Here is a 13,541-nt window from a genome sequence, read left to right on the forward strand (position 1 = left end):
GAGAACAAATAGATCGTCTCAATAAATTATTCTCTTCCATGCAGGACCGAGCGGCCATTTCAATCATTCTTCATTGATAAGCCAATTAAGAAAACACTCCTAAGAGAAGTCCAAGGACTGGGGACCCAATGCCTGACTTTGGCAACATTTGCTCACAGTAAATAGAAAGCAAGGAACCATTGGGCACATCACTCCTTGCTCTGAGCTCACTTTGGCTGGAAGGCAGGGGGGGGGGGGCTCTGTTTTTGCCAGCACACGTTTGAATGTAACTGAACCCCCCTGGCTTCTGGGCATCTTTGTGGTGTGTGAACCCTTCAACCTTCTGTCACTCGAGGCTTTTTTCCATTCTCACCTCGAATCCCTAGGAAGCTTCTCAGAAACTTCAAAAGTCACTCACTCAGACACTGCTTTGGTGGTTGGAATATAAATGTTGAAGTGTCTTGACATCTTCTATGGGGATCTTTAAAGAAGACTTCAAAGAAACAGCTCTCCTGCTTTGAGCATTTCCCACATAAGTAATAAATGAAAATAATTCCCCTTGCTATATGTCTCTGATCTCATTCAGAGGGATGGGCTTATTAAACAGACCTGAGAGATTGCTGAGGAATCTCTCCACAGGCCCTGAGAGCCTGTGTGGTCACTGGAATCATTTAACCTCTTCCAAAAGGCTTATGTGACAATAGGTGGACACTGTCATTTGGAAATCAGGCTTTATTTGTAGGGGACGGGAGGGGGGAGGGGGTAGATGATCATTATCGTTATCCTTCCGCAAGTACCAAAGCAGCTTTTATAATAAAGAAAAACATATCTGGCACGAAAATAAAATCTGAAACAATGTCTTACTTCCGGATATGGCATCTTCCCCTATTTTACAGAGTAGCATTAGCACACCTTGTGTGCAGGAAACAGGATAATGTCAGAGGGAAAAGGAAAAGCTTAGAAGTTCGCTAGTGTCCACCCTTCTATTTAGAAATAAGGAAACACAATAGAAGGATTTTAACTTTTGTCCTATACCCTGACATAGGAAAAAGATTGAGAAAAAAATGAAGCAAATTGAGTCGGAGTCTGATCCTCAGCTCCTTATCATAAAAATAGAATAAAAGTCCCTGTCTCACAGAGCTTTTGAGAAGGTTAAGTGAAATCATACCGGGGCGCCTAAGTGGCTCAGTCGGTTGAGCATCCGACTTTGGCTCAGGTCATGATCTCACTGCTCACGAGTTCGAGACCCGCACTGGGCTCTGTGCTGACAGCTCAGAGCCTGGAGCCTGCTTCAGATTCTGTGTGCGTGTGTGTCTCTCTCTCTGCCCCTCTCCCACTCGCTCTGTCTCTCTCTCAAAAATAAATAAAAACATTAAAAAATTTTTAAATGAAATCGTACCTGGGGGGAAAAAAGACATAGCCCACTTACTGGCACACCTTCAGTGTGAAGTAAATGTTAACTACTAAGGAGGTTACCACAATGCTGGCTCAGAACAGGGACCTCAATCCAGCTGCACATCAGAATTTTCTGGGATATTGCTTCAAAAATACTGCAGCCTGGGCCCTGCTGCAGACATTGAGTCAATTGGTCTGAGGAGGGGCCTAGTTAAGATGTGGCTGAGAAATTCACCAGGTGACTTTCTTTTTTAATTTTTTTTAATGTTTATTTACTTTTGAGAAAGAGAGACAGTGCGAATGGGAGAGGGGCGGAGAGAGAGGGAGACACAGAATCCGAAGCAGGTTCCAGGCTCTGAGCTGTCAGGACAGAGCCCGACGCGGGGCTCGAACCCACGAACCGTGAGAGCATAACCTGAGCCAAACTCGACGTTTATCCAGCTGAGCCACCCAGGCGGCCCTCACCAGGTGATTCTTCATGTGCAGCCAAGATTGAAACCCGCTAGCCTAGGAGGTCCAGGGACAAAGGAGACACCGTGGTTCCTTAGCATGGGCTGACTACCAGAGAGATGATAAAGGAAGAGAGAGGAAAAATTTTTAAGTACCATGGAAAGAAGTTTGAAAATGACACACACAAATAGCAAGTGTGTGGCTGCCACAAAAGATAAATTATAACCAACCTAATGGAAGCAACTAGTAAGTCTCAGCAAGAGTCTTACTAAAACAACAGAATTCCTACTCTGTGCACATGGGTAAGGAGACCCGTTACCACTGCGGAAAGAAAGCACACCCAGACTAACAAGAGGGCAGTCATTTAATGCAGAAATCCAGTTAACAGAAAGAGACAGAGATTAACCAACAGGGAAGACATCGAACAATACTGCATAGTGTCACGGATTAGCTCTTACACGGTTGGTCTGTTCTTCTTAGGATTTGGATGCCGGTACAAAGACAGAGAAGAGACTTCCATTAAAAATAAATAAATAAATAAATAAGGCAACAGAAGAGGAATCTTCCCGTGACAAGGAACACCCACCAATGATGCACAGATATTTGGTGCTGACACAAGACACCATTAGGACACGTGCCGAAGGGACCGCATTAAAACTTAACAAGCGTGGTACAATGACAAGAAAATTATACTTGCTTTGTTACGAACCCTTTTGCAAATAGAAAGGACTCTCGGGTAATTGTTATATACAAACTTTCTGAAATAAACGGCAATCATACAAATTTTCCCATTGCAATTTCCCCTTTTTTCTAAACCTAGAAATGTTCCATGGCACTGCTCCCAATTTCTCACAGTCAAAGCATAAATAGTCATTAAAGCACTTGAATCCACAGTAGTCTTGTCCGTAGAAAGGTATGGAGGTTTTGCGTGATTTTCTATCAGTCGTCCAGAAAGGGCTGGCAGGCAACGGTTCAGAACGTAAAAGACCGCTTTGTGCTTGGGATCCCGACTTGAATTCCACCACGTTCCTCTCAGGAGTCGTCAGCACTGTGGACGGGCCACCGAGCAGTGAACTTGAGTGCGGACAGTCATACCGTGGAGTCCCTGCCAGACTTTAGATGTGCAATCTTGGTCCGGCTAATAAACGGATAAGCGATGCACAGACCTCCAGCTGCCACGATAAAGCCCAAACTGCACCAGGCACAAAAGATGGACCAGCTGTAGCCATGTTCCACGTCATCAGGCAGGCTATAAATGAGCTTCGGGAGCCGGTGCAAGTCGTAGGAGATGCTGGCAGCATACGTACAGAGGGAGATGGTGCAAAATATCCCTATAAATAATGCAAAAGAGAACACGGTTACGGTGTTGCCTGCTAGAAGGCAAGTGCCACACGGGCCTCTGTGAAAATCGGGCCAACTGATGAGGTGGTCACTCCAAATTTGTAAAGGAGCTGTAATTTCCACACTGGAAGTCGCCTGAATTCGTTCCACAAACACTGGAGAAACTTTCGTGCGCCAGGCTGTACACGAGGTGTTGGAGGTAGAAGAGGAAAGAATACAGGAGGAAATTCCGACATCTTGAATTATTCAGAATTAGCTTGCTTGGATTTTATGTATGTTTGAACTTATTTTTGGCTTTTGTTCTTTTTTTTTTTAATTTTTTTAATGTTTATTTATTTTTGAGAGAAAGAGAGAGAGACAGAGAGAGAGCACGAGAAAAGGAGAGACACAGAATCCGGAACAGGCTCCAGGCTCCGAGCTGTCAGCACAGAGCCCGACGCGGGGCTCGAACTCACAGACCGTGAGATCATGACCTGGGCTGAAGTCGGAAGCTTAACCGACTGAGCCACCCAGGCGGCCCCTTGGCTTTTGTTCTTAAAACAATAAAATAAAAATTCTAACTATTTTTGAGAAAACAATCTTTTCTATAATCACTCACACCTAATACGAGAGTCTTCCTTTCCCCTTACTCTGTACCTGATGGGATGCATTTTTATGCAGTTACAAGCATCACACAAAGTCTATTTTCTTTTTCAATTACTATTTTCATTAGTATTTACCATGTTCCCTGTAAATAATATCTTACATGAAATTTTCAAGTGCTAAATTATGTTTTAAGGTACAGAGCATGGTATATACTAAGGCCTCAACAAATCATCGTAGGTTTTTGTCAATGGATGAATAAAAGCTTTTAAGTGATATAAATTAAATCCAGGATGTTGGAATTGATGTAAAATATCTGAGTTAGGAAATAATATACTTCAACCATTCAGAATATAGGAGGCAATTTGAGTGACATAAAGAAAATGGACAGGGACCCCTGGGTGGCTCAGTCAGTTGAGCGTCTGACTTCGGCTCAGGTCATGATCTCAGGGTTCGTGAGATCGAGCCCCACGTCCAGCTCTGTGCTGACAGCTCAGAGCCTGGAACCTGCTTCGGATTCTGTGTCTCCCTCTCCCTCTCTGCACCTCCCCTGCTTGCACTCTGTCTCTCTCAGAAATAAACATTAAAAAAAAAAAAAGAAAAGAAAAAAAGAAAATGGACAGACCCCAAATTTTACTTTTTTGTACCAACACACGTATGTATAATTGTCTTTCCAGAACGCTAAAATCAAGACTTTGATAAAAATTCCCCAAACACAGTATTTTTAGTACTTAAGTGGTGTTCCAAGGATATAGATGGTCTATTCCACTACAATGGACTGCCAGGGGTGGTCCTTTTGATGGGCAGGGGATCAGAATGTGGCAGTTGCTGACGATGGGTAATGAAAACAGAAATGAACACCTAGTGCAGTAATGGGATGCCCAGTTCTGTTCCAAGTCCGGTGCCTCTCTGCTTCATACTTTGGTTTATCCCAGCGTACAATGGAGGTTGTATCTATTTGCTTGAAAATTGCATTGAGGATATATTGAGCATCTCCATAGGTAATAGACATAGATTTGAGGGCTAAAAAGAGAGGGCCTAAAGTAACAGATTTCCCTCCATCCTTTTCAATAGAGCTCTGGCGATCAGAAACCAAATTCAGTGTAAGCAGCAATTGGGAGAAAATAAAGGTGACCTTAATGCCATTTTTAAGTGCCAGAATTCTGCCTGCACTTAAATCACATAAGGGCACATTGCCTGAATCCTTTTCTAATTGTGCATTTAGAAAAGAAATGTTTCAAATTAAGAGGATACTTGATCTGAGATAATTTGATATTTCTGACTCTTTGTCTAATTCTGTTTTTCCAAAAAGGATCCAATCTTATCTTCTGACTTCCTGCTCCAGATTATTATGGCAAACATATCATTTTGAGTTCCCCAAAGATCAGATGGAAATAATTCTTCCATAAAGGAACAGGCCAGTCGAAAAATAATACTCTTCTGCTTTTTTCAAGCCTCGTGAAGAGCAAACGTTCTTACGTTTACATGAATGTTTTCACTGGCACCAAAACAAAGCCAGTGTTTCTATATAACAAAGTCCTTCTAAGGAACGCTGGTCATAGAACAATAAGGCAGTTAGAAAAAAATGATCTCTGGAGTATCAACAGGTAAAATATCATAATAGAACAATGACCCATTCATAGGAAAAACAACTCTATTCTGCATTCAGCTGTCTGCACAGAGCTGAATGCCTAAAAGCAAGGCTTTTTACAAGTAATGTAGGTTTAATGACCTCTGAAAACTTGAGTTCAAACTAAGACTTTTAAGCATCCTTTGATGTCCAAATGCATTGGGCTGAGATGCGGGAAATGTGTATTCTGGTCCCCAGATCTACCGCTGATCACTGTGTGACCTTGAAATTACCCGAGTCTTAGTTTCCTCAACCGGGAAAAAGAAATGGGGACTTAGTTACTGCAGACCCTTACAGTATCAGATTTCTGTTATTCTGTTATTCCAAAATAAAGGCACGGAGCAAGAACATTCCCCACCCCCCCACACACCAAAAAAAGAATGCCATGTATATACTATATATGCTCCCGTTGATTTTATACTGAACATTGATTTTATTAGCACCTCTCCCCTGCCAACTCCATAAAATTGCTTTTGGTGAAATGAATTTTAGTATAACACCACCGGTTTACACTGAATAGAAGCGGATTATAAGAAATCATCTACCCTGAAGGCTTAACCAGAAGGATGATTTTCTCTGCCCCTGGTGTCATGAATGATTGTGCCTTATGTCTACGGAGCTCATGGAGACTGGGAAAGATGTCACTAACAGAAATTCCTTTCTCTGGGGCGCCTGGGTGGCTCAGTCAGTTAAGTGTCCGACTTCATTCAGCTCAGGTCATAATCTCATGGCTTGTGAGTTTGAGCCCCGCACTGGGCTCTGTGCTGACAGCTCAGAGCCTGGAGCCTGCTTTGCATTCTGTGTCTCCCTCTCTCTCTGCCCCATCCCCACTCATGCTCTCTGTCTTAAAGAAATAAATAAAACATTAAAAAAAAAAAGAAATTTCTTTCTCTGACCAAGTTCCTGAAACTCCCTAAAGCTAATCAGTGGCCCACCATGAGCAAAAGTTGGGTACTTCATGTCATGCTTTTTGCTACTGATCTCACCCTCGGACCCATCTTGCCTTGCAAACCCAGTTGTCCCTTTGTCGTATTTGTATTACTTGTATTTATTTTATGGTGAGATATCTATGTCTCTCAAGTTCTTTTTGGAAGAGGGCACTTGTCAGATCTGGATGAAAACCTGCCTTATTTTCTGCTGCCTTTACTCACTTTGCTTAAAGTTGGCGGGAGGGTTACTGCGAACCCACAAAAATTCCCCCGTCTGCCCTTCTCCCTTCCCACCAGTGCTCTCACAAGCTGCCCTTCGGTGACATTTTTAATTCTTCCAAGATGCTTTTGAAATTGTTCTGAGAAAGAGGAAAGCAAAGATGAACAAAACAGCATACGCGAGAGTTCCTCTTTTTCAGACTCTCACATCGTTCAGAGAGCTTGAACATAGGTCGTTGCCACAGCTGCTTTTTGTGGGATGGGAAGGCCTGTTTGTGATTATTTCCAAGAAATGTACTGACAGGAGACAAAACATTGTTTCCACCTTGCCCAAAAAGACTTTATAAGAGAGGCCTAACCCACTGAAGATATTTTAAAAAGGAAAAAAAAAAACTCCAACACTAAAGACACCAAGAAAGAGTGTTGATCATATTATAGGATTAAGGTCCACCTTCATGACCTTATTTTACCTTAATCACCTCTTTAAAGACCCCATCTCCAAATGCAGTCACACTCTGAAGTAAGGGGGGTTAGAACTTCAAACATCCGAATTTGGGGAGGGATACAACCCAGTCCGTAACATCATCTGTGGGTGTAGTCAATGCGTGAAGTATATTTCTATTCCTTTCATAGGTCTTAGCAAGAGTTTACTATTTTAAATGTTACTTGATCAGTTATTCAGTGATTAGTTATCAAGCATCTACTATGTCCCAATCCAGTTCTGATTATATTAGAGGTGGTTTAACGAGTCCTTATTGGTCACAGCCATGATGGGTTTGACGTCGCCATGATCAGGAACCCACTTCGCTTTCCAGCATGCATCTCAGGGCAAGGTAGTAGAGACCTCCTAGACTTTGGTAAGTTCCACATAGAGTCTAATAGAGCTGAGCACATGGAGTCAACAAAACCTGATGAATGAAACTGACTTCTACAACACACTGAGTTCTACCAATCTAAGGACCAGTTCATCCCAAATTACCCCGTGTAGGACTTACCCCCTAGAGCCAGTTATTGCTGTTAATGCTGCATTTTTATCATTAGCAATCTAATTAATGCAAGGTATGGGGAAGGGGTATGAAAAGATAAATAAGGTACCACGCCTGCACTCAGAAAGTTCAAAATCTAATGGTCCTTCCTGATGATCCATGGGGAGAGACGTCGTCTCTCCTTCATTCTTCTCCGAGGCGTTCCTTCCCTTTCGCTCACTCCCTGACCAGCCAGAAGTCCCCCTCAGCTACCACTGACAGTCTTCAGCCCAGCTGGTGGTGCCTGGGGAGAGAGGTTCTTGAGTCCCAGCCTCGGTCATGGTTATTGCTGGTAGCATCTTCAAAACAGTGAATAATTGGGGGTATAGCTCAGGGGTAGAGCATTTGACTGCAAAAACAGTGAATAATTACTGGTTCTGAAAAGCCCTGTATGCAACTCTTTTTCTTATAAAATATTAAAAAGTTTTCTACCAATATTCTTAATTAGAAGATACCAGGATATCACAGAATTATAGGGTTGGAAGGGATCTTTTGCGGATCAGGATGGAAGTAAATTTATGCAGCCGTCCCAGATCATCAACCTAATTTCCTTCCCTGAAATCTTCAAGGTGCCTGTGGCCAGCTGGCAAGCTGTAATTAGGATAACTGGGCCCACTCTTCTGACTATCCTGCTTTGATGTGCTTAACAGTCCGAAAGGAGTGAGGCCGCCTCACCCTGGTTAGCCTGCTTGATAAATAACACAACCGCAACACCCCAAGGCATAAACATTGATTTTTTTTTTCACTCCTTCAAAAGACAGCCTGCCCATCATTCTGGTCTCTTTGCTCTTCCCGCAAAAATGCCTCCTGCGATTTTTCACGCAGATTGCCCAAAAAGCCATTCCTCAATTGTCTTTCCTAAATGAATAGGCAAGACTAACAGAAACAGACAAAACTTAAAAAAATAAAATAAAATAGAAGGTCCACAATCTGAAATTATTAAATCCAAAACATCCACTCTTTTCCTGAAAGGTTGCAGCAATCTTGTTTAATGCAAACCCTGACCTGATGTGACATGAGTCTATTTATAGTCCTTATTGATCCTGCTTCATGTGAATATTCATATGTTTTGCTGCAGAAATGTTAATGTGTTTGATTTCAGACCCTGCTGAGGGTGTTAGATAATATAAGGTATATTCACCATATTTACTTTTCTAAAATGAAACTTAAAAATCCTGAATTCCAAAACACATCTGGCCCCAAATGTTTCAACTGAGGTCCTAAGGACCTGTGGTTTTAGGTCATAATCAATGGATAACCTAGATAATTTCATTTATCTACTACAGCGAAGTCTTTTTTTTTCCCTCTTTAATGCATCAAAGCAAAGGAAGGGATAACCCAACATGGGTGTTGACTGTCCCTGAGCTTTGCTGGGCAGCCTGGGCTCTGTCACTTTTTGTCGGCTGTCACAACACTCACTGGACAGCCCTGCCCGTGAAGGGGAATGACCCAGTGGGCAGTGAGGCCCCCATCGAGAAAGGCCCAAGCTTTACCCAATTTTTGAGATTCCCAAGATTTTAAAAGATAATAAAACAAAAGCAACAGCAACATAAACGTTACATTTTAAAATGTTTGCTTTGAATAAGTTAACCCTTTTAAAGATTTGTGTATATATAACTGAAATTATAAGTATCATGATTATATCACCACGGCGATGCATCATTGAATGTTGATGGAAATAGGCTTTCACAGCACCCCGAGAGCAGAAGATAAACTGGAGGATGTCTTAATCCCTCAGTCCTCTGCTCGGGCCTCTTCGATCGTGTGGGGGGGGGGGGGGGGGAGGGGGGAGGGAGAGCTCAGAGGCCATGAAGTCAAAAGGCTGTATCTGGGGGGGCTCTGGGGGATGTGAGGCCTTCCCCGGGTCCTGCTGGAAGGCCCCTGGAGAGGCCCCAAAGTGGGGGAAGGGGCCCAGAACGCGGCTTCCATTGTGAACAGTCAGCAGCACTGCTGGTCCACATGTGGGTAATCAAGAGCTGTCTGTATGCAATAAGGCAGAAGGAGGAAGACTGTTTCAAAGTTTCCATTTTAACATCTCAAACTGTCACATCCCTGATGCTCTCCATTGAAGGTTTGGCTAATAAGTTCAGGCGGAGAACGAAGATGCCAGCGCATTAGAAGGGGCTAAGTTTAGCATCAGAAATCTGTGGGAGAGATGCTGACAAGCGCTGCTGAAGACACTTCTGCTTAATTAAAATCAATTCTTTTAACCCTTAGTTGCTCTCTTCCACTGCTACTACATATGAACATCCTCCAGCTAATTTATCTCGTGCGGTGGATTAATGTCGCTACCCCGGCATTTACAAAGGAAATATAAAGGCACGATTTGAAATAGCAAAAATCAAACAAACCTCTCTAAACCCTACAAGGAAGGGAACAGATGAACACAACACAGCATATCCACCCCTCGGAAGAGCATGTAACTATGGAATACCATTGAAAACAACAGAGCAAAAAAACAGAACAATGTGGGGAAAGCTTATGGCAGGATGTTATTTTTTTTCCTAATTTTTTATAATGTTTATTTATTTTGAGAGAGACAGAGACAGAGACAGAGAGCCAGAGCACAAGCAGGGAAGGGAAAGCAGGCTCCGGGCTCTGAGCTGTCAGTAGAGAGCCCGACGCGGGGCGCGAACTCACGAGCCTTGAGATCATGTCCCAAGCCGAAGTCGGACTCTTAACCAACTGAGCCACCCAGGATCTCCCCTTTCTTTTTTAAATTTTTTTTAACGTTCATTTATTTTGAGAGAGACAGAGACAGAGTGCAAGTGGGGAAGGGGCAGAGAGAGACAGGGAGACACAGAACCCAAATGGAGGATGTTAAATGGAAGCCCAGAAGACCAAATACTTTACTGTGACCAAAAAAACATCTTTTTTTTTTTTTAAATGAGGCAAACTCATGGGCAAGATTTGGTCCAGAATAAGAAAAATATTTCAACAACCTCCTTTTTCAGGTGGTGGGATCTACAAGAGGATTTTCTCCTTATTCCCAAATGTTGGGCCAACCAAACATTTGTTTGGCCAACCAAAAGCCAAGAAAACTGGACGATGTTATGTTGTGTCTGTTAGTCCTTCAGGACTGGTCATCAGACTTCAAGTTTCTAAGCCTGGGGTATGTTTTTTTTGGCTGTTGTGGGGTTTTTGTGATTGTGGCTATTGTTTTGCTTGTTTCGTTTTTGTTTAACAATTGCACATGGGCTTTTGATGATAAATCCTGAGGATGCCTGAGTCAATCTGGCTCAGAGTTCTAGTCCACATGAGGATCAGAAATAAGGGCTGAGCATGGAAATGTGGAGCGGGGGCAGGACGCTTGGCTGCTAGCCTTTCTCCCTGCCTACCCAGTGCTCAACAACCACCCCCCTTTATTTAAAACCAGTCCGGCCTGCGACCTTCCTAGGAACTCTCACTAGCCCTGGCTTTTATGGCCCAGTGATTTATTTTACTGCTAAGGATTGTTTTATATCTAAGAGCATCCTAAATTATTTATGCATTACCCATATTAAAGTGTGCTTTAAAACCACCACTAAGGTTTTCTTGTCTATAGCTTCTCTCATTTTCCTGACAAGGGGATATAAGGTGAGTCTTTCCAGGGTTGGGAGGCGAGGCGAATCTGCAGTTCTTTGATGTATACACGGACGAGAGTCAGGAAAATGGGGGCTCAACCAATAATGGGAGGGAAGAACATGGATGAGATTTTTAACGACCATTATGCCCCAGCAGAGGCTTAAAGGGATCCTCTGGGCAGACAGGCCTCTCTGCTTTTTGCTACCCTGACTCATCCGTTCTGCAATTTGGATTTTAAATGAGGTACCCAATGGCTAGTCTGAAGGGTTCAAATCTTCCTCCAAAACCTCAGGACCTAGAATTTTAGCCTCCCTGTGCTACAATCTAAGAGCATTCACCAAAATATGGAAAGCTCAACTTGGTTTTCTGCTCAGACTACTCAGGGGCCGTGTGACCTCAGACGGTTCTGTCAGGGTGCTTACGACAACACAACGACGATGACCCATCTTGCTCACAGAGAGAGTAAGGGGCTGAAGGAAGGGCCCCTGCCTGTGACTTGGGTTACTTAGGCTGCCGATTGTCCGACCACACCAGAAAGCAAAGCGCCACCTACCTGTCAACCCCGAAAGAAGGACAGACAGGAAATGGTGCCAGCCAATGGTGTCAGGCATCACTGCCTCCAGTTAACCGGTGGGGGAGCGGCTATTAAGGAAGAAGCGCTAGCAAACCCAGGTGTGGTCGTTTGAAAAACTGAACTCCAGAGAAATAGGCAATAGGCTCGTTCAAAATGGCGACATATGCAGAGTCATATTGGCTCCGATACTGAGTATACTTGTGAAACTGTTAATTTGGCATTTACTAATCACTAATACATTAATCACCTTGTGAAAGAGGAGAAGGGAAAAAAAGGTTTCTTCCCTGTAGCCGCCTTCAGTGTTAGCTGTCAACTCAGCTCCTGACTCCTTTTTAGACAAAAGCACCCTTCACCTGCTAATCAAAGAGACCACAGGCCTGTCTCCACACACTACCCCCTTTCCAATACCCTGCTTGAAGATCCCCCTTCTGCTTAAAACCTGGTGGCTTCCATTACCGTTGGATTGAAATCCAGCCACTGCCTGTATCTCCCACCTCAAGAGACACTATCCTTTTTCTCCCTGCCCTCCAACCACACTGGTCTTCTTTCCATGGCTCAAGATACACCAAGCCACCCCTGCCTCAGGATGTGGCTCGCCCTGCAGCACATGCCCGCCCTCTGCTGGATGCTTTCCATGATTTAGCTGGGAAATCACCTCAGCCAGGTGTTCCCTGAGACCCCTATTCCACCTTCTTTGTTTTCCTCACAGTATTTATCACTAGCACAAGTTATGGTCTCTGTCTCCCTGCGACAGAAATGCAGAAGGATTCTGTTTGCCTTATTCATGGTGTCTCTGGTACCTAGAGTAGCAAGTCCTCAAAAAACATCTGTGGAGTAATTTGTGTGTAAAAATTACACCACAGTGCCTGGGTGGCTCAGCCGGTTATGCATCTGACTCTTGGTTTTGGCTCAGGTCATGATCTCACGGTTCGTGGGTTTGAGCCCCACGTCAGGCTCTGTGCTGACAGTGTGAAGCCTGCTTGGGATTCTCATTCTCTCTTTCTCTCTCTCTCTCTCTCTCTCTCTCTCTCTTTCTCTCTCTGCCCCTCCCTCACTCATGCTGTCTTTGTTTTCTAGAAAGAAAGAAAGAAAAAAATAAAGAAAGAAAGATGACACCAAAGACACCATCACTAAGAGAAGTACTTTGAGTTAACTTTCAGCCTTGGGGGCGGGTTGTGCTGATCACTCTTTCTCTCCTTCTGGGCTCCTGATAAATGATGACCAGGGCTTGCCAGGAGTCCAGGCCAGGGCTAGGGACATGGTATGAAGCAGAGACAGAAAATACAGGGCTGGCTCATACGGAGATCAAGCCCAAGACATTTCTGTCCAACTTTCTCGGGGCCCACAGTGGAGAAACCAGGCCTGTACTATTAACACTGCTGTTTTCTTTAAATTGTGTATTACCCACAAAAGCCAAACGACCTCTGGTTGCTCTTTGCACAAGTGACAGCAAAACTAACAGAGTGAGGCTGGCCACAGGCAGGCAGCCTCCACTTTTGCTGAGGTGTTGGGCGTACCTGTCATGAGGAAAAGGAGTCCGGCCACGTGTTGGGTCAAGCTTTCCTCCCAGAAGAAACTGACCGTGGCCACGATGCAGCCACAGAGCAGGACGGCTACAGCCATGCCCAGGAAGCCGGCAGTGATTCTTCTCAAGTCTACTCTCGAAACACAAACATTCCGAATGAAAAGCAGAAGCAGCAAAGTCATTGAAAACCAGAGAACGAAGAGCTTTGTATACACATTGTCAAAACTAGTAAGTGACCCAGGCAGTCTTAGGGTCTGTGGGGCTGAGGTGGTTTAGGGAAGTCTCTCCCCAGGTATTCCAGAAGAGGACAGATGGGGTCCAGCAAATC

General features: G+C 43.9%; 1 protein-coding gene across 3 annotated transcripts in view; it reads right to left on the bottom strand.

The window, feature by feature from the left end:
- Window positions 1–2,190: 2,190 nt before the first annotated feature.
- TMEM178A (transmembrane protein 178A) overlaps window positions 2,191–13,541 on the bottom strand; it is a 51,821-nt gene continuing 40,470 nt past the window's right edge. For 2 of the 3 annotated variants that reach the window (XM_047853571.1, XM_047853573.1), the window contains exons 3-4: window positions 13,206–13,343; window positions 2,191–3,155 (exon numbers count right to left, since the gene is read on the bottom strand). In XM_047853571.1, the coding sequence (XP_047709527.1) occupies window positions 2,914–3,155; window positions 13,206–13,343 (380 nt within the window). In that variant the 3' untranslated portion in view covers window positions 2,191–2,913. The remainder of the gene's footprint in view (window positions 3,156–13,205; window positions 13,344–13,541) is intronic. The other variant, XM_047853572.1, reaches the window with a different exon arrangement.

This window comes from Prionailurus viverrinus, chromosome A3, assembly GCF_022837055.1.
Source record: "Prionailurus viverrinus isolate Anna chromosome A3, UM_Priviv_1.0, whole genome shotgun sequence".
Taxonomy (NCBI): domain Eukaryota; kingdom Metazoa; phylum Chordata; class Mammalia; order Carnivora; family Felidae; genus Prionailurus; species Prionailurus viverrinus.